Genomic DNA, 20,284 nt, shown 5'->3' with positions numbered 1-20,284 from the left:
TTGACCAATAAAAATAATCTTGTTTATTTTCCATAATAATCTCATCATGTAGGCTATACCCGCACTCTATCTGCCAGCTGTTGGCTAGGACGCACGTGCCAATACCAGAGTGGGCACATTCGCTATATAACGCAACAAATGTTTTTTCGTGAGAACCATCAGTAGATTTGAAAAGTATTTTTATGTGCACTATGTCATTGCGCACAGCTTTTTATCTGCAACAAGTCAATTTGATGGAAACACATCTTTGGTGGGAAAATGTGCATATTGTTTTTATATGGATTTTAGAAAATTCACATAAATCTGTTGCAATTGGATGGAAACTTAGCTAATCACATGAAAGACAAATGGGAAAGACAAAAATGGAGACCTAATACCACAATACATACTTTACATACAGATAGCTAGGTAAGACCATAGAGATCCTATTAAATGACCATTATTAGTATTCAGATTCTTAACTCTATGTGTAAGACATCATCATGAAAATATGTCTTCTTGTTCTTCAATGATTATAGTCACCAAGGTTGTCTGGTTTTTCTTCCAATTTGCTTTGCAATTTGTCATCTTCGCTTTGCTTACAAATTTGAACTGGAAGCGGGTTTACCTCATTTTGTAGTCATCAATTTCGGATATAAGAAAGAAAAGCGAGAAAATGCGATTTTACTCTGAGGTATCTGATGTCCCATGGGTTGTTTCGCATCATAGATCACTAGATTCTTCTACTACAATGTGACAGTTCTGCCCTGAACAGTAGAACATGGCATTAAACCAATCTAGGTTTTCACCAAACATGTCAGATTTCAATTTAAGATTCAGTTTGTGAAGATTTACCTCAATAATCAAGTCCGAGTAGTTCAGTGGAAAAAATATATGAAAGTCATTTTCTTTAAGGAAAATAAGTATTTCTTTTGAATATTTTCACATCTCTGTTGGATTCAGTTCAGAGCTTAATTTGGACAGATTTCAATAGCATTTGACGTTCACATTTTCAATAGTTTTTAAATACATTTGTTATCATTATGTTCAATGTTTCTCTAACCGTGTCACCTCGTGCACATGCCAGCAATGATGATAGTTAATGCGTGTAATAATGTGAGTGGGTCCAGAAGGAGGCAATCGTGTAGATGCTTACTGAAAATAAGACATCTGTTTACCTAGTGCAGTGGGCCACAGTGTAATTAGTGCCTCTTTCTGCCTCTTCTGGAAGGTCACTTAACATTGGAATAGAGCTACAGTCAGGTCCATAATTATTGTCACCCTTGATAAAGATGAGCAAAAAAGACTGTGTACAATGAATAATACAAATACTGAGCTATATTGTATGCTAAAAAAAAGAATCAATTATTTTATACTAATGCAATTGCTCAGAGAAAGAGATTTTGTTTAAAATCTTATTGACACCCCTGTTTTCAATACTCCCCTTGCGAGGATAACGCAGTCTTTTTCTGAAATGTTTTATGAGATTGGAGAAAAGTTGGAGGGATTTAGATTTGATTGGGATCCCCATTAGCCGACGTCAGGGTTGACAGCTAGTCTTTCTGGAGTCCGACACATAATGAAAAAGACATTTCAGACAAAAATACTTTAGAATTGACATACATTAACATAGATATTACAGACTTACACGCATACAGTGCGTTCGAAAAGTATTCAGACCCCTTGACTTTTTCCACGTTGTTACGTTACAGCCTTATTCTAAAAAAGAAAAACTCAACACCCCATAATGACAATGCAAAAGTTAGTTAAATTCTTGTATAAATTTACTAAAATGTATTAACTGAAATATCACATTTACATAAGTATTCAGACCCTTTACTCAGTACTTTGTTGAAGCACCTTTGGCAGCGATTACAGCCTTGAATCTTCTTGGGTATGACGCTACAAGCTTGGTACACCTGTATTCGGGGAGTTTCTCCCATTCTTCTCTGCAGATCCTCTCAAGCTCTCATGTTGGATGGGGAAAGTGCACAGCTATTTTCAGGTCTCTCCAGAGATGTCGATCAGGTTCAAGTCCGGCCTCTGGCTGGGCCACTCAAGGACATTCAGAGACTTGTCCCGAAGCCACTCCTGCATTATCTTGGCTGTGTGCTTAGGGTCGTTGTCCTGTTGGAAGGTGAACCTTCGCCCCAGTCTGAGGTCCTGAGCGCTCTGGAGCAGAGTTCAATCTTGGTTTCATCAAACCAGAGAATCTTGTTTGTCATTGTCCGCGAGTCCTTTTAGGTGCCTTTTGGCAAACTCCAAGCGGGCTGTCATGTGCCTTTTTTACTGAGAAGTGGCTTCCGTCTGGCCACTCTACCATAAAGGCCTGATGGGTGGAGTGCTGCAGAGATGGTTGTCCTTCTGGTAGGTTCTCCCATCTCCACAGAGGAACTCTGGAGCTCTGTCAGAGTGACCATCAGGTTCTTGGTCACCTCCCTGACCAAGGCCCTTCTCCCCTTTTGTCATGTAAATGATTGTATATTGTAATTTAAAATGCCATCGAACTAAGACCACACTCAGTCGTAGTGTGTTGTACATTGTTGTCATTATAATCATGTCAGGGCCACAACCCACATTAGTTTTTCTTGGGTTCCAGCATGCCAGCCTGTGAATTTAGCGTGACTTTGGTTTGGGTTCTCAGTTCTGAAGCCCTAGCCTGGTCTGTATTCGCTTTGTCCAACTCCTTTTGACTATTGTTGTCATGGCATGGCATGACAGTGGACAAACACAGCAGAGAACTAGGCTAAAGCACTTAACAGATATGGACCACCAAGCTGTGAGTAAGTGTCCATTTTCCTGTCCAGAACGTGTGGGGCCAAACATTGTCCTCAGAATGACTCGTTTGATGTGACGTCCCTCGTTATGACACATGGTTTCTACAACAGCAACGGTTACAGACTGAGGGGGAGGGGGGGAGGGGGGGGGGGGGGAGCAAAGGGAAATTCTTGGACTGGGAACCAGGCCAACATTTGGTTGTGTTATGGATGTTCTACATCAATGTCAATATTAAGCAAAGCACAGCAAAATTCTGACCCCATTAAGGCACAACAGTCTATGGTCTCACTAAACCGCAATGCAGATGATGTCAGTATATCAATACAATGACAAGCCCATATAAATATAATTACAACATATTAGGGTTCGCTGGAGATTCACTGTTAAGGCCATTTGCTTCACTAGGAGCTAAAAGGAAGAAGTCAGTTAAGATATTGTTTTATATGTATATCAAGTCTGTGTGTCTCCTGCAGGTGAGGGCGAGTCGTGATGCTGAGGTGGCGAAGAGGTGTCTGTTGGCCATAGAGGAGTGTGCTCGTACCAGGGAGGGGAACCTGCTGGGGCTGGCTGTGGAGGCTGCTAGAGCCAGGTGAGAAACTGTCCCCGCTAGTCCTACGGTCAGCAACCCTGGGCTCATTGTCACTTTTAAAGGAAACCTTGCCAGTAGGATAAGAGTCAGCTAACAATGGAATAGAATAGAATACCAGGTATGTATCAGTGTAAAAAGCATTAATATCAAGTGTTACCATCAGGGCTGGCTCCAGGCATAAGTCTTAACTTACTGTTGAGAGTTAGAATAGTAGAACACACAAGGTGCAGTTTCGAAATGTTGGTTGTGCATCAGCAGTTTTCCTTTTATGTCAGTCAATGATAGTCACGCAATTGTCACTCTAAATGTTTTTAGATTGGTAAATTAGTCTAGCCAGCTATCTAAACTTATAGTAAGCATGGCGGGATTGCCGACCGGGCATGAAGGGCACGTGCCCAGGGGCCCTGACCTCCAGGGGGCCCCCATTGAATTCACTCAGATATCATTGCGAAATGTGTAGAATTTCACAAAATAAGCTTTAAATCTGCAAAAATGTCTCTTCACCCCATGGCAAAATGTGTAGAATTGCAGGAAATCTGCTGTTAAACTGCAAAAAAAATATTGCTCATGGCAAAATTGATTAGAATTGCATGAACCAAAAACCAACCAAATACTGCTTAGGCCCCAAAAGGCTAGAGCCTTCCCTGGTGACCATGCCTGTGGTACTGTATGTGGTTGTTTTTCCTGCTAAATTTAGGCTAGTTGAATGTAAGTCACTCTGGATAGGAGTGTCTGCTAAATTGACTGAAATATCAAATATAAATAATACCAAAATGTTATTACCTTTTGAAGGAAATTTGTTTTGCACATACATGAAAAACTATTGATTGGCTATTCATTATACACAAAATGGGAACATGTCATGTCCAACAATAATACAAGCAATTCATCCAACTAGCTGAGTAAAATTAAATGAATCTACACAAGTAACCCGGGTCTTGTGAATCACCACATATCCCTCCCTACAAATACACTCTGTTGCGTAATATGATTAAAAACCAGCTTTAAAGTTATGTATGTGGTAAGGGAATGTCTAGAACAGGGACAGATGCCCTCAGCCATTTTAACAGACTATATGACCGTATCTACAGCCAGACAGATACATTAAGTAAGGGACAAAGATGCTCTGTAGTGATGACGACGATAACAGTAGTACATTTTGGTTATAACCGCCTTTTAAAACGCCCAAGGACAGCGTACATACAATCATCAAGAAGAATAAATATACCAACAGAACACCATAAGAACATGAAAACACAAGTTGGTTTTGAAGTAACAGTATTAGTTAGAATGTGGCAATGAAAATAAATAGTCATAGCACAATGTGCAGGAATCTTTCGGCCATTGAAATCCTTGGGTGGGCCGCCTATAATTTTATTACATAGACTATCCTGATTTTAAATAAATAGATAAATAAAGTAAGCTGAACTGGCAGGGAGTATTGAAGGAGAGCTTTGTACTCTGCTGGTATATTTGTGTTGTTGAGAAATGTTGTTGTGCATTCCCCAGATGTTCTGTAGGGGAGATCACGGATGCCATGAAGGCTGTGTTTGGGGAACATAAAGCCAGCACCAGGATGGTGAGCGGAGCCTACCGCAGCGAGTACGGAGAGCATGAGGAGATCTCCACAGCACACAACCGGTAAGAGCAGGAAGAGAATAGCACTTGATTCTCTGTTGTACTTAATATGTTCGAATATAGAAAGGAAAATGGTCTTCTCTGCTCTGTTTTCAACCCCTTGAGACAGCACACTAGGGTTTGTAGCAATATTGTACAACACAAAGCATATTGAAACAGGGTTGGGCGATATCAGCTTTTGTCCCATCATGATTCTGCACTTATAAAATGGCAGATGTTATTGCCTCCTAGCGGCCAATAATTATTTTTTTTTTAAACACTGCTAGCGCGCGCTCGCATGCTACGGGAGGGACGAGAGGAATCGACAAAATATAGTGGAGCCAAATATTTTCTAGTAGCCTATTCCACTCTGTTGGAGATGTGGCACGAAAGAGATGTGTAGCCTAGGCCTGTCTGTGTGTGCCGAAGTGCATAGATGGAGCGAGTGACACAAGGTCAATGACAAAGTCAACGTCGGGTGATGGTTTGTAAATCAGAACTGGATAATTATAAACTGATTTGCATTTTTGCCTCATCCTCCTCTTATTGTCCTTTTTTGGACAAGTTCAGATAGTCCTTCTTTGTTTCAGTCCGTTTTCTTCTGTTTGGTGTCTAATGAATACTACCCAGCTATCACTACAGTCCCCAAGATGACCTATCCTTCCCTGTCCTCCATTGAGTGTCCAAGGTGGTTGTGTACAAGAAACACTTAATTATTGATAACTATTGATATAATTTATTCATCTTCTCCCAGGGTGGTGGAATTTAAGAAGCATGAGGGCAGGAACCCTCGTCTGCTGGTGGCCAAGATGGGCCAGGACGGCCATGACAGGGGTGCAAAGGTAATCGCTACGGGATTCGCTGACCTGGGATTTGACGTTGACATTGGACCGCTCTTCCAGGTAAGCTTAGTTGCTAGCTACTGGACTTGAAGAGAAATTAATAAGTATTTCTTTCCCAAGTGTTCACAGAAAAGGATAACTCCAGGACAATGAGAGAAAATCAAGTGAGGCAGGGATGCAAACAAACGCAGATAAACAACCAAGGTGATTTCTCTTCGAGCCGTTAGCAGCGAATGTGATCTCTGCGAGCATTTGTGGAATTGCCTTAAAAATTGCCTAGAAATCAATTTCTGTGCGCAGGTCGTTAATTTGTGTTGGGTTCAAGCCCGCCTCAATGTTTTATTCACACCTCAACTAATTCTTAAAAGGTCAAGGCAGTCATTCACATAAGCTATGCCAGGCATAACACAATGATCACAGCACTATGGAACTTGTGTGATAACACAAATGCAGCAATGTTAATGCTGCATACAGACATATCACATCACACTCGTACTTGGAAAAAGCCTTACTATAAATGTGAATAGTTTCAGGAAACTAGGCGTATGTCGCGGATCACTACTTCACAGGAGGGCTATTTGAACGTAACTTTTTATTTTATTTTATCAAAATGCGTTTTTTGGCAGAAATGCCTTCTGGAACATGTTAACTTTCATGTGCCTTAATAACAAACTTGTATGCCATCTGTAAATACTAAGATTTTTTTTAAATTACGAGCCTAGTTGGTTAAGCCACAGAAAAAGACAGCAACTTTCCCACTAGCCATGATTGGCTGAGATAATGAGTGGCCTGGACATGCCGAGAGAGGAGTTCGGATTGGTCTGCCGTATAGAAGGCTTCTGTCTATTTGAGCTGGTCCGTATGTGTAGGTAATCCTGTCTAACGTGTCTTTTTTTAAATGTATCGTGTAGTGGAGCTGCATAAGTGTTGCTCTCCCCTTTCTGGAGGATCGAGTTTTGAAATCAGTGGAATTAGAGTATGATAGCTAAAGAGATGGAGAGAACACCTGTCTCCGGATTACATCTTCAAACCAAGGGCAACCATGGCACACGCGACAGGGAGACGCGTCCATCATGCATGTGTATACGGGTAAGATAGTCTAGCTAGCTACGTTTTCAGATATTACACGTTGCTAATTTTGACAGAAAGTGGTTTCATTTCAAGTTAAAGTGTACTGTTAGCTAGCTAGCTAATGTTAGCTGGCTGGCTAGCTAGCTAACATTACGTGTATGAAGTTATTATTCGTATCTCAGAGCCACTTGCTTTGCTAGTTAGAGCCTAATGTTAGCTAGCTAACATTGAACCTGGTTGGTTAGCTACCAGCAGATTCATGCAGGGTAGTAACGACATGAGTTGGCACTATGGTTCATTGTTTAACTAGCTAACGTTAGCTGGCTGTTTAACTAGCTAACGTTAGTGTAGTTAGTGTTAGTGTAGCTAGCTAGCTACATGTCTTAACAAAAGACTCCACTATGCAAGTAACCATTTCGGGTGCGTTCGTAAATTCAGTCTGAGTATGCCAGAGCGCAGAATAACTAATGAATTTCCGAACGCACAACACCCGTTGAATATGGCCGGTGTCAGTAAACGTCGGCAAAAAAGCATAATTAAACTGTTGCCAGCAGAGCTGGTTAGGCTGTTTTCATGTTATCCAGAGGTAAACAATTAATCATAATCCCAATTTTGTGTCTGAAAGTAAATAGCAAGCTAGCTAATGTTAGCCAGTTAGCTTGAGTGCTTGACTGCCGTTGTGAGGTCAGAACGCTCGGATCAACCCTACTCATCGGCCAGAGCGTCACGTGTGTGCTCTGAACGCTCCGAGAGTGAAACGAGATGGGTGTGGCTAAAGCCTAAGAGGGTGTGAACGATGCTGAATGGGTGTAGACAAAGAAGAGCTCTTCACTAGGTACCAAAACATTCAAAGGCCATTTTCTCAAAAGTGAGATTACAAATTCATCAACTTTCAAAGCAGAATTACTTTCCCATTGTTCCATTAAATGCAGTGTATGATATACCATTTTGTAGCTCTGTGTCTATGCTTTCATTCAATGTAAAAAACACAATTTCAAATGTTGCTTCATAAGACCAAATCAAGGCGGTCGGTCACAAATCTGCATGAGGTGGGTCATATCTCGGTCAAGCGTCCTTTTAAACGATTAAATCTGGAATTCATCCATCTGGTCTACTCTTGACCTATGGAAGGCCTATGAAACATTCCCTACATAGGCATGGCAAACATCACCACAGTTTTCACAACAACACTAATCTCAGTCAGGGGGAAGCCACCAGGGAGACAGCTCTCATGCTGTGAATCAGTAATGTCGTTAAACATAGGCTATGTTGCTTCAGTTTACCCCTGAGTCCTCTGCCCTCATCCACTCTTCCATCGTCATTCTCCTAGCGAGGATAGCTCGAGACACTCCAGTCTTGTTAAAACGTCCCAGCCAATCCCTTAATCTGAAACAGGAAATTCACTACTTTCATTAATCTGCTTGCCCTGCCGTGATATTTAGCCTCACATTGAAGTGCTTTACCATTTTAGTTTCAGGACAACCAGGGCTACTAGTAGAACATAACATTTGACATAACAGTTGCATTCATGAGATTTATTGACAAATGTCAATAAAAAAATAAGGTCTGCCAAACCAAAACCAGATTAAAAAAAATTAATTCTAAGAATTGCGCATGTACATAAATTGTTTGCTCAGTGGGAAATGACCATCCAACTAGTCAGTGACAGCAATTATGTGAGATCATAATAACAGTATTGTAGACCCGATTTCCTGGGTGGAAATTGTACTTTAACTTGAAAGTGGTGAATGCAATAATTGTGTATGATCTTCTATGTAGAAGAACCCTTACATTCTAACAACTCTTGTGTGGATTGTGAGCATCAGAGAAAAACAGATTACATGTGCTTGTTTCTGAGAGTCTCAGCTTTTAGTGGGGTCATAATAGTTTGTAGCTCCGTCCGTCTGGACTTTACAGACATTTTCATGAGAAGAACCGTTTTCAGGATCTGCTCGTCTGACAAACACTGCTCTAGTTCAGCCCCATTCAAATCGCACATGCTAATAGTCGGCATCGGCGAGAAAATAGACAAATCCAATGCATAAACCCGGAAGTCTGTAGCTCAAACACACACTTTTTAAGATTGATTGAAAGCACTAAAAAGCCCCTCGTTGTGTTGTAAGATGAAACAATATAAATATAATAGCTAGAATGGGTATGGCAATTTCACTGGACCACTCATGGGGCTACACACATTAATTATATTTCTATGGCTGTAACTAAGGGAAGGGTTCACTGCCACTACCTTGCTTTCCAATCAAGGTGCATGAATTGAGGAGCAAACTGAGGTAAAGAGGAGATTCAGCAACACTTGGAGGTCAATGGAATTAAATTAAAAAGTGTATTTATTGCAAAAAGTAAACCAATGCGTTTCAGCTTTTGGCCCTCAGGGTTTACAGAAATAAGAAGGAATGAGGCTTTTAAACATTTCAAAATTGCCTCAGGGACCAATCACAATGAATATGCAAATAAAAACATGATGTGATTGGTTAAAACAGTTGTAGAAAGACCAACCAATAGGTTGTTATCAATAAAACGTCAAATTTATAGTTCTGACTATGCTCTTCAAGAGGCGATGATATTACAACCAAATAGTTAACCTTTATTTAACAATCCCTTGAAAACGGCACGCATTTGTCAATGGTTTTAGCAGAGCTGCGGGTCTCCTTGCCCCCAGCAGGCAAATCAAACGCTCTGCATCTTATTGTGATGTGTTATTGATAACAACCTATTGATTGTGAGTGCATGATGCAGTGACCAATGGAATATGTAATCACCAAAATAACTTAACTATAGGTTAGATGAGTTACATGAATCTGACCAATTGTTTTTAGCATAAACTGACCAATAGATTGTGATAGCATGTTCTACTGACCAATAGGTCGTAATCAATAAAACGTCACAATAAGGTGCAAAGCATTTGATTTGCCTGCTGGGGGGCAAGGAGACTTAAGGGATTGTAAAATTAAATTTGAACTATTTGGTTGTAATATCATCACCTCTTGAAAAGCATAGTCAGAACTACACATTTCTGATTATTCCATGAAAAACGATTGCGCATATTCAGCTCTTATCAGATTTATACAGCAAGTAACTGCATGCTTTTCATGATCAGTAAACATAAATTGATCATGTAATTTCAGATACGTGACGGTAGCCTCACGATATCTCTCAATATTGGCCACAATTAATTTGATATTTTAGTAATATAAAATAAAAGTAAACTAAGTGAGTGATTTTAGGTAAATTTCCTTTGTGGGCTCTGCCTGTCAAGCAGCAGAATGCTGCATTTACCGATGTACTGTTATCTGATAATGTTTACTTTGTAAGCTACCGGTAGAAACTATGCACAGTTGGCTAAACATATAGCGGTAAGTAGACCTAATGTACTTTATTCTCTAACCAATGTAGGCCTACCTAGTGAAGATTCCTAACATGCCCTTTCAACATGTTTTTTAAGAGCGTTTAACAAGCTTTTAGGCGATAAACTAGATGGCAATATCCAAATATTGTTTGATTTGCTTGCCATCTATAGTGGTGATGACAGTAGTCTGACAGACAAACTTTACCAGGACGAGGACTTGCCGATTTTCAAGCTCTTTCCAAAAGCCTAATCTCTGATGAAGCAAGCTACATGACACGTTGTTTGCTTAGCTAGCTAGCTACATGTCAAATGGATAAGCTACCCTCATGTATCTGAAATGACATGATCAATTGAAGTTTACTGATCATGAAAAGCATGCAGTTACTTGCTGTATAACTCTGATAATAGAGCATGTAGAATAATCAAAAATGTGTAGTTCTGAATATGCTCTTCAAGAGGTGATGAGATGATTAAAATGGCACATAGTTGTCAATGGTTTAGTGGAGCTGGGGGTCTCCTTGCACCGTATTGTGACATTGATAACAACCTATAGAACATACACTTTCCATGCCATAGTCTGACCAGGTGAATCCAGGTGAAAGCTATGATCCCTTATTAATGTCACTTGTTTAATCCACTTCAATCAATGTACACTACCAGTCAAAAGTTTGGACACACCTACTCATTCAAGGTTTTATTTTAACTTTTTTTTTTTACATTGTAGAATAATAGTAAAAACATCAGAACTATAAAATAACACATGGAATCATGTAGTAAACAAAAAGTGTTAAACAAATCAAAATATATTTTATATTTGAGATTCTTCAAATAGCCACCCTTTGCCTTGATGACAGCTTTGCACACTCTTGGCATTCTCTCAACCATCTTCACCTGGAATACTTTTCCAACAGTCTTGAAGGAGTTCCCACATATGCTAAACACTTGTTGGCTGCTTTTCCTTCACTCTGCAGTCCGACTCATCCCAAACCATCTCAATTGGGTTGAGGTCAGGGGATTGTGGAGGCCAGGTCATCTGATGCAGCACTCCATCACTCTCCTTCTTGGTAAAATAGCCCTTACACAGCCTGGAGGTGTGTTGGATCATTGTCCTGTTGAAAAACTAAATGGTAGTCCCACTAAGCCCAAACCAGATGGGATGGCGTATCGCTGTAGAATGCTGTGGTAGCCATGCTGGTTAAGTGTGCCTTGAATTCTAAATAAATCACAGACACTGTCACCAGCGAAGCACCCCCACGCCATAACACCTCCTCCTCCATGCTTTATGGTGGGAAATACACATGCAGAGATCATCCGTTCACCCACACGCATCTCACAAAGACACAGCAGTTGGAACCAAAAATCTCAAATTTGGACTCCAGACCAAAGGACACATTTCCACCTGTCTAATATCCATTGCTCGTGTTTCTTGGCCCAAGTAGGTGTCTTCTTATTATTGGTGTCCTTTAGTAGTGATTTGTTTGCAGAATTCGACCATGAAGGCCTGATTCACATAGTCCCCTCTGAACAGTTGAGATGTGTCTGTTACTTGAAATCTGAAGCATTTATTTGGGCTGCAATTTCTGAGGCTGGTAACTCTAATGAACTTATCCTCTGCAGCAGAGGTAACTCTGGGTCTTCCATTCCTGTGGTGGTCCTCATGAGAGCCAGTTTCATCATAGCGCTCAATGGTTTTTGCGACTGCACTTGAAGAAACTTGAAAAGTTCTTGACATTTTCCGTATTGACTGACCTTCATGTCTTAAAGGAATGATGGACTGTCGTTTCTCTTTGCTTATTTGAGCTGTTCTTGCCATAATATGGACTTGGTCTTTTACCAAATAGGGCTATCTTCTGTATACCCCCCTACCTTGTCACAACACAACTGATTGGCTCAAACACATTAAGAAGGAAAGAAATTCCATAAATTAACTTTTAAGAAGGCACACCTGTTAATTGAAATGCATTCCAGGTGACTAACTCATGAAGCTGGTTGAGAGAATGCCAAGCGTGTGCAAAGCTGTCATCAAGGCAAAGGGTGGCTATTGTAAGAATCTCAAATATAAAATATTTTGATTTGTTTAACACTTTTTTGGATACTACATGATTCCATATGTGTTATTTCATAGTTTTGATGTCTTCACTATTATTCTACAATGTAAAAAAGAGTACAAATAAAGAAAAACCCTTGAATGAGTAGGTCCGTCCAAACTTTTGACTGGTACTGTATGTAAAATGTATGACACATGATTAGACATGGCTAATAATCAGAGCTTAAACCTACTCCTGCAGATAAGGATGAAGTAAATGTAACTACGTTGACTGAAATGATACCGTAAAATGTATACTAGTGTGACTTATGCAACAGTATGCACTAATGAGCTAGAAGATACTCTGATTTGCTCAGAGCAGAAAAAGTGTAGAAATACTAGTGCACTAATCCAGACCAGTCTCAAGTTAAGTGAATGCATTTCTAGCTTAAACTATGTAAGGGTTCCAAATAATAATGTCAGAATAAAATTTGTACAATATTTAAAGTGTGACTGCCAGCGCAAGTCACATTAACTAATATGACTGGGATGACCCATAAAATGTAAGCTATCACTGATAGAGTGCCTTGCAGCGGTCTCGTGAGCTGCGCGACACAGTGATAGCTACTATCAATATTGATGCTGCACTAAACAAATTAACAGAATCACAGTGATAAGCACCATCTCATGATAAGAAAACATTGCTACTCACTCACTATATATCGACGCATAGCCTGTATAGCTAGCCTAGCATAGGCTACTTCCTCCTTGTATGGATGAGGGATGATTCTCCATGATGGGGTGTGTGTCACCGAGCGCACAGACTCTGCCCGAAAGCTGGCATTGGGAACAAACAAGGTAGGCTATACAATAGGCTACTCCCAAGACTAATTCTACTTAGCTAGCTAGTTTGTACTGACAACAGTAGAGTAGCAACATGGTTAATCCTCGCAATCAGCAGTAACTCCTGTCCGCATCGTTTCTTCATTCACTGACACGCATCCCAACACCTCCACCCACACACACCCACAAACACCAGCAGACCACAGCTGAGCTACAGTGTGGTCCTCTGTAGCTCAGCTGGTAGAGCACGGCGCTTGTAACGCCAAGGTAGTGGGTTCGATCCCCGGGACCACCCATACACAAAAAAAAAAAAATTATGCACGCATGACTGTAAGTCGCTTTGGATAAAAGCGTCTGCTAAATGGCATATTATTATTATTATTATAACATTCACTACCACACTGGCATAGCCCACACCACCACACCTCCACCCACACACACCAGCAGACCACAACATTCATACTTACATGCACAAAAAGCTGCACACACCCAACTCTCACCCTCCTCACACTGACACACATTCAACTCCACCCACCGACACACAGCCACAAACACATACAGCACCCAACCCTTCCCCCTCCTCACACTGACACCCACACACAGCCACGAGAACTTTTGACCGCAGCCATGGATGCGAAAATGGACAAAATGCTCAGCCTGCAAAGACATTAAGTCCAGATTCAGCAAGACAGGAACTCTCTCTTGGAAAAGTTCACCGCTGCTTTGCAGCGTATCACTGAGCAGTGATTGTTAATTGAAGTTAATCCGGTTCTGAATGAGCAGTAATTGTAATTGAAGTAAATTCGTTTTGGAATAAGCAGTTATTGTTAATTTAAGTAAATCAAAATCAAATATTTTTTGAATGTTATGTATGCAATCTAATAATTTTTTTCCTTCGGTTTTTGTTGTTTAATCCTTGTTTTGTTCTCTCTGCAAACTGAAGTTCCTTCTGGAAAAATAAAGTTATTCTATTACATTCTAAGTCATGCATTTCAATCATTGAAAATGCTATTTCTTAAAAAATGGACACCAGAACAATTTTCTCCATTGTGCTACAATAATTATTACTTTTTTTTAGAGCAGGTGCATCATGTTGTCCATCTTCTGGACAGCCTGGTTACGGAGGGCCACTCTATTGTCTGCAGGATCAGGGACTAGCTCAATGGGTCACATCCAAGTCCTCTGTGATGCCTTCATGGATGAGGACCATGTTGTGGAGGAAACAGGCACTGGTGATGACTTCTAGCTCTTCTCCAGCAGCAGCATTCCAGGTGTTGGAGCCTCCTCCATTTGCACTTTAACATCCCAAAGGATGTCTGTGGATCTGGTTGAATCTCTTGTGCTTGTCCAATAGGTGACCATTGTCCCTACTCTGGCAGAGGGTGGACATCGAGGTGAGCCTTAGGGTTGCTGGTTCGGTACACGGGTGCATCATGCACAGAACCTGCGTTGCCCGCGTAGACATGCGTGAAACGGACTTGGCTGTCGCACACAGCTTGCAGCTGGAAGCTGGGCTGACCTTTCCGGTTTACGTAGGCAACCCGGTGTTCGGAGGGCCCCCTGATGGGAATGTGCATTGGATTCTGTCATCTTGGGTGTTTTGTCCTTCACCACTGTAACCCAGAGGCAATTAGCAACGATACAATTATGTGTTGTTCATTATAGGCTTACTGTTCACAATGTAGGCTACATTGTACTTTTACATTTGAATTACTTGCCGTTTGTGGCAACTGTTGATAAGGGGCCTTTATAGAAAATATACTTATAACATACATAAATAACAACATTTGATTGATTATAAAATACTTATGTCTGGTTGGTTGACTGTACACCCCACCCACCCAGCTGTCTGGTTGGTCAACTGACTAGGTGGCTGGGGGTGCATTCGTACTTCCTCATAGATAGATGACTAGCTACATCATTGGGGATTTTCGTGACACTTTATTTAGGCTACTTTAATCAAAACACAGGCCGTCTAGACATTTCTTTTTTGGGGGGGGCTCAACCGAAAATGAGACCGAAAGGTGAAGTCGTTGTAGCGAGGGACGACTTCCTCCACATAACCCTTGACTCTGCACCCACCAAAATCTGTAGCCACTCCATGACATCGGGACCAGGATCTAAAAAGTCACCTATATGGCGGTTATCAGCTAGAGTAGCTAAAACTAACAGAATGGAATGATTGTGTTAAAAAGACGTTCAACAAACTCTGTTCACCGTACACGTTTGCAAATGTATTGCTTGTAGAAGTAATGAATCAGATCTTATTGAGACGTACAGGAGGACCACGGTACAATAATTTTGTTTCATATGTTTCGAGGCTACCATGTTCTTGGTAACAATTTTCCATTACTTACACTGAAAAACATTGTAACATTGTGTGTGTTTTCATGGAAAAGAACAATATGACCTTTTAGACGCTATGAATTCTTCTGTTAACTGTTGATCTTGGAAAAGTGTAGTACAGGTCTGAGATGAAAAAGAGATTAGATAAATATCTGTCTGAGACATGGGTTTCTCTCCATCTCTGTGTTTTCATGGCGGCAGACTCCTATTCAGGTGTCGGATCATTTTTATTTATATAACAAGGCAAGACAGTTGAGACCAAATTCTTATTCGCAATAAAGGCTTGGAAGGAAGGAATTATTTTTAAGAGCCTTAAGATCAGTCATTACAATCTGTGCCTCAAGGCTACGCAACATATATAAAGCCAACACAGATTATAGACAGAATATTTATTCCCAAACATTTACACTATATAGACTTTCCACATCATTGGCAGTGGTTCGACTACTAACGTGATGACTACTGTTTTTTAATACTACTTTGTTTCCTCCTCTATAGACCCCTCTGGAGGTGGCCCAGCAGGCGGTGGATGCAGACGTCCACTGTGTTGGGGTCAGCACGCTGGCCGCAGGACACAAGACCCTCGTCCCAGAGCTCATCAAGGAGCTTCGCAACCTCAACCGCCCTGACATCCTGGTCATCTGTGGAGGGGTCATCCCACCTCAGGTAATCTATAACCTATGACCCCTAACCCAACCTCAACCGCCCTGACATCCTGGTCATCTGTGGAGGGGTCATCCCACCTCAGGTAATCTATAACCTATGACCCCTAACCCAACCTCAACCGCCCTGACATCCTGGTCATCTGTGGAGGGGTCATCCCACCTCAGGTACACTATAACATTTGACTTGTAGGGAGATTAGCCCTGAGAATGTCCTGAATCTCTGTCCATCTTTCTCTTTCTGATACCAAATAATGATATCCCTCTCTTCAAGGTTAAGTGTCAAGTGTATTTGCTATGTGTAATGAATACTCACTCAAGCTCATGATTTAAAAAAATAAAATAATTAACTGCAAGAAATCTACATATACAGTATATACAACAATCCACCTCTTTCCCACCATCTTTCTCGTTTCTCTAGTGTAAATGACACCAACACTAGCTGCCAGCAGTTTCTCTCATCTAATAGGAAAATAAAGAAGACTAGTTTAGTCTCTCTGCTTGACCAAACAGTAGAATGACCCATAGCCTTCTAGGTTAAACACTACAGATCACTCTGTTCTTAGTGTCCCAGGACGGTGTACAGTCATCTTGTGGAGAATAATAAAGAGACATTGTTCTAAAGACAGACGAGATGATCGCTGTAACCCCCCAGATAGAAGCACGTTTGTCCACGACCTACGGCCTCACAGTGGTGAACCATCAACAGTGTTGGAGCATGCTGAGAGAACATGAAGGCTAGTGTTACGAAACCGATTAACTAGCCTGCTAATATGTACTCTCGCTAGGTCTAGGGGTCCTAGGCCTAGTTACCTGGTCTGTAACCTGATTTTAAAGTTGTGCATTTATGTGAGAAATCTGTGTATGAGGACTATGTTGTATGTCAATGTGCCCAGTAGACCGCAAACTTACCAGGATCCAGTGCCAGCTCCGTCCTGACTCCCATGGGTCGGCTAACCCAAGCAGATTATTGTTTGTTGTTCAAAAGGGTGACCAAAACACACACAGAGAGTAGTGCACACCTGGAGCCTATGAGATGGTTGAATTACTGCTAGACCCGGAGAGCGACAAAACATTGAGTTAGTTAAGGTAAACACAATCAGGCTGCCTGATTACTATTTCTGATTACCGTCCTATTATACACACATGCGCATGCTTGTGTCCCGGTAGTTTAACACATCAGAGGCCTTCTGCAGGGGACCAATGGATGCCATTATAGTGTATTGAGGGATGTGGGATGGAGGCGCTGCTCGGAGTGGGTGTGAATCGGAAAAGTCAAAGCAGTGCAAATAGGAATTGACATCAAAATCCATAGCTCTGCCACTTGATGCCTGGATATACACACACACGGACACACACACACACACACACAGAGCCCTAGTCGTAGCTACTGCTGTCCTGTGAGAGAGATGATACCATTAGTTTATGTATTCAGAGAGACGTCTCATTTATGAAACCATGTTCCTTTGTTCACACGAATAAACATCAGCCGATTTATAGAGCCAACAACAAACATAAAGAAACAGCCAGGATCAGAGTCCCGTGTTGAACACATACGACTGTATCATAACAAATACAATACCATGAGAACTGGAGCTAGCGTTCCTAGAAATGACAGTGACCTGATCGCATTCGCCTTGCCCTCTGTCCTTATGTATAGATAGTGGTAATCGTAGTGAATATTTTATTCATAAAGAGCTTTTCTTCAGCTTAGACACTATGCTATAGTATTATAGCTCTACTATATAGAGATAAGAATATGCAGGTTTCTCAGGGTGCAGTCACACCAGTGGCGGTTGGTGCCATTCAAGATTAGGGAGGATGATTTTTATTTATTTTTTATGAGCATGGCCTTATTTCTGTTACAGCATATTGGATGACTGTTATTCATATTCCATTCACCCAGCTCATTGTAACATTGATAGGTGTACGCTACTACATGATACTCAAATTTGCCCTATATTCATGAGGTTGCTACAACCTAGCCTACAAATGAACATTTATAATTTTGGTGCACAAGTCGAGAGACAAATTGTAGTAATCAAAGCGAAAGACAGTGACACATTCAATATCGCCTTACACACTCTTGCCTGCATCTAGCTGATCTGGGGTGTAATCATTAGTTTAAACAGTTGCAAACTGTTTTGCAACTAAAACAACAGCTTCTATTGGACAAATTCAGGTAGGCCCCACCCCCTTTCATTCCGTTTGCTTCTGATTAGCAACAGAATCGGTGGACTGAATACACCCCTGATCACCTGCACACACAGTTCACTTTCATAGCAGCCACATACAGCATCATCACTTTACTCGTTGTATAATTCCTTCTATCATCTACGTGCTCTCCTCCACTTACATTTTCCCTTTGCTTGTGGACTTCAGTGCACAACACAACAGCTGTCTGTCACCAGGCGCAAAAACCTCTCCAAGCCAAACCTTCATACCATAACCGCTACACAGCCTACATCGTTGTCACCATATTAACATTAGGTCAACAAACTAGAATTAACACGTTAGTAAACCCACAATCCAAACCTTGTGTACAATCACGCAGTACAGTGTACAGCGAGCAGTTTAGCAGGCAATACATTTATAAAACCGAAAGCTTACCTTGACTTGGAACAGTTGAAGTGTTGGATAGCCTTAGCCAGCTAGCTAACATAAATAGCATTCCTGTCTGTTTGAGCCAGTTTGTTGAGTAGGATAAATTAGCTGCATTGGCTAAGTACGTGAAAGGTAAACAAAAAATAATAATTACAGCTCTCTCTCTGCTGCTTCTCCTTAATTTTAGAACAAATTAATTTGTTTAACTATTGTCTCTGAGTAAACTACTCACCACACTTTATGCAATGCAGTGCTATCTAGCTGTAGCATTCAGTACTAGATTCATTTTATCACCCTTTGATTAGATGAAAAAGATGTTGTGTAAGTCTATGGAAGAGTGTGACAAGCATGAACCTCCTAGGTTTTGTACCCAGAAGAGGATGGAAAATACACTACATGCCCAAAAGTATGTGGATACCTGCTCGTCGAACATCTCATTCCAAAATCATGGCCATTAATATGGAGTTGGTCCCCCCTTTTGCTGCTATAACAGCCTCCACTCTTCTGGGAAGGCTTTCCACTACATGTTGGAACATTGCTGCTGGGACTTGCTTCCATTCAGCCACAAGAGCATTAGTGAGGTCGGGCCCTGATGTTGGGCGATTAGGCCTGGCTCGCAGTTGGCGTTCCAATTCATCCCAAAGGTGTTCGATGGGGTTTAGGTCAGGCCAGTCAAGTTCTTCCACACCAATCTCGACAAACCATTTCTGTACAGACCTCGCTTTGTGCACGGGGGCATTGTCATACTGAAACAGGAAAGGGCTTCCACAAACTGTTGTCACAAAGTTGGAAACACAGAATCGTCTAGAATGTCATTGTATGCTGTAGCGTTAAGATTTCCCTTCACTGGAACTAAGGGGCCTAGCCCGAACCATGAAAAACAGCCCCAGACAATTATTCCTCCTCCACCAAACTTTACATTTGGTACTATGCATTCGGGCAGGTAGCGTTCTCCTGGCATCCGCCAAACCCAGAGTTGTCCGTCGGACTGCCAGATGTTAAAGCGTGATTCATCACTCCAGAGAACACGTTTCCACTGCTCCAGAATCCAATGGTGGCGAGCTTTACACCACTCCAGCTGACACTTGGCATTGCGCATGGTGATCTTAGGCTGCTCGGCCATGGAAACCCATTTAATGAAGCTCCCAACTAACAGTTATTGTGCTGACGCTGCTTTCAGAGGCAGTTTGGAACTCGGTAGTGATTGTTGCACCCGAGGACAGACGATTTTTATGCGCTTCAGCACTCGCCGGTCCCGTTCTGTGAGTGTGTGGCCCACCACTTCGCGGCTCAGCCGTTATTGATCCTAGACATTTCCACTTCACAATAACGGCACTTACAGTTGACCGGGGCAGCTCTAGCAGGGCAGAAATTTGACAAACTGACTTGTTGGAAAGGTGGCATCCTATGACGGTGCCACGTTGAAAGTCACTGAGCTCTTCAGTAAGGCCATTCTCCTGTCAATGTTTGGCTATGGAGAATGCATGGCTGTGTACTCGATTTTATACACCCTTCAGCAACGGGTATGGCTGAAATAGCCAAATCCACTAATTTTGGAGGAGT

General features: G+C 41.5%; 1 protein-coding gene across 1 annotated transcript in view; it reads left to right on the top strand.

The window, feature by feature from the left end:
* The window catches only part of LOC121552909 (methylmalonyl-CoA mutase, mitochondrial-like), a 38,770-nt gene that overhangs the window by 17,325 nt on the left and 1,161 nt on the right, over nt 1-20,284 (top strand). The window contains exons 9-12 of the mRNA XM_041866011.2: nt 3,231-3,346; nt 4,856-4,987; nt 5,718-5,865; nt 15,954-16,121. Coding sequence (XP_041721945.2) covers nt 3,231-3,346; nt 4,856-4,987; nt 5,718-5,865; nt 15,954-16,121 — 564 coding nt within the window. The remainder of the gene's footprint in view (nt 1-3,230; nt 3,347-4,855; nt 4,988-5,717; nt 5,866-15,953; nt 16,122-20,284) is intronic.

Source organism: Coregonus clupeaformis, chromosome 36 (assembly GCF_020615455.1).
Source record: "Coregonus clupeaformis isolate EN_2021a chromosome 36, ASM2061545v1, whole genome shotgun sequence".
Lineage (NCBI taxonomy): Eukaryota > Metazoa > Chordata > Actinopteri > Salmoniformes > Salmonidae > Coregonus > Coregonus clupeaformis.
Note: the sequence above shows the minus strand (reverse complement) of the source record. Positions and strands in the feature narration are given on the sequence as shown.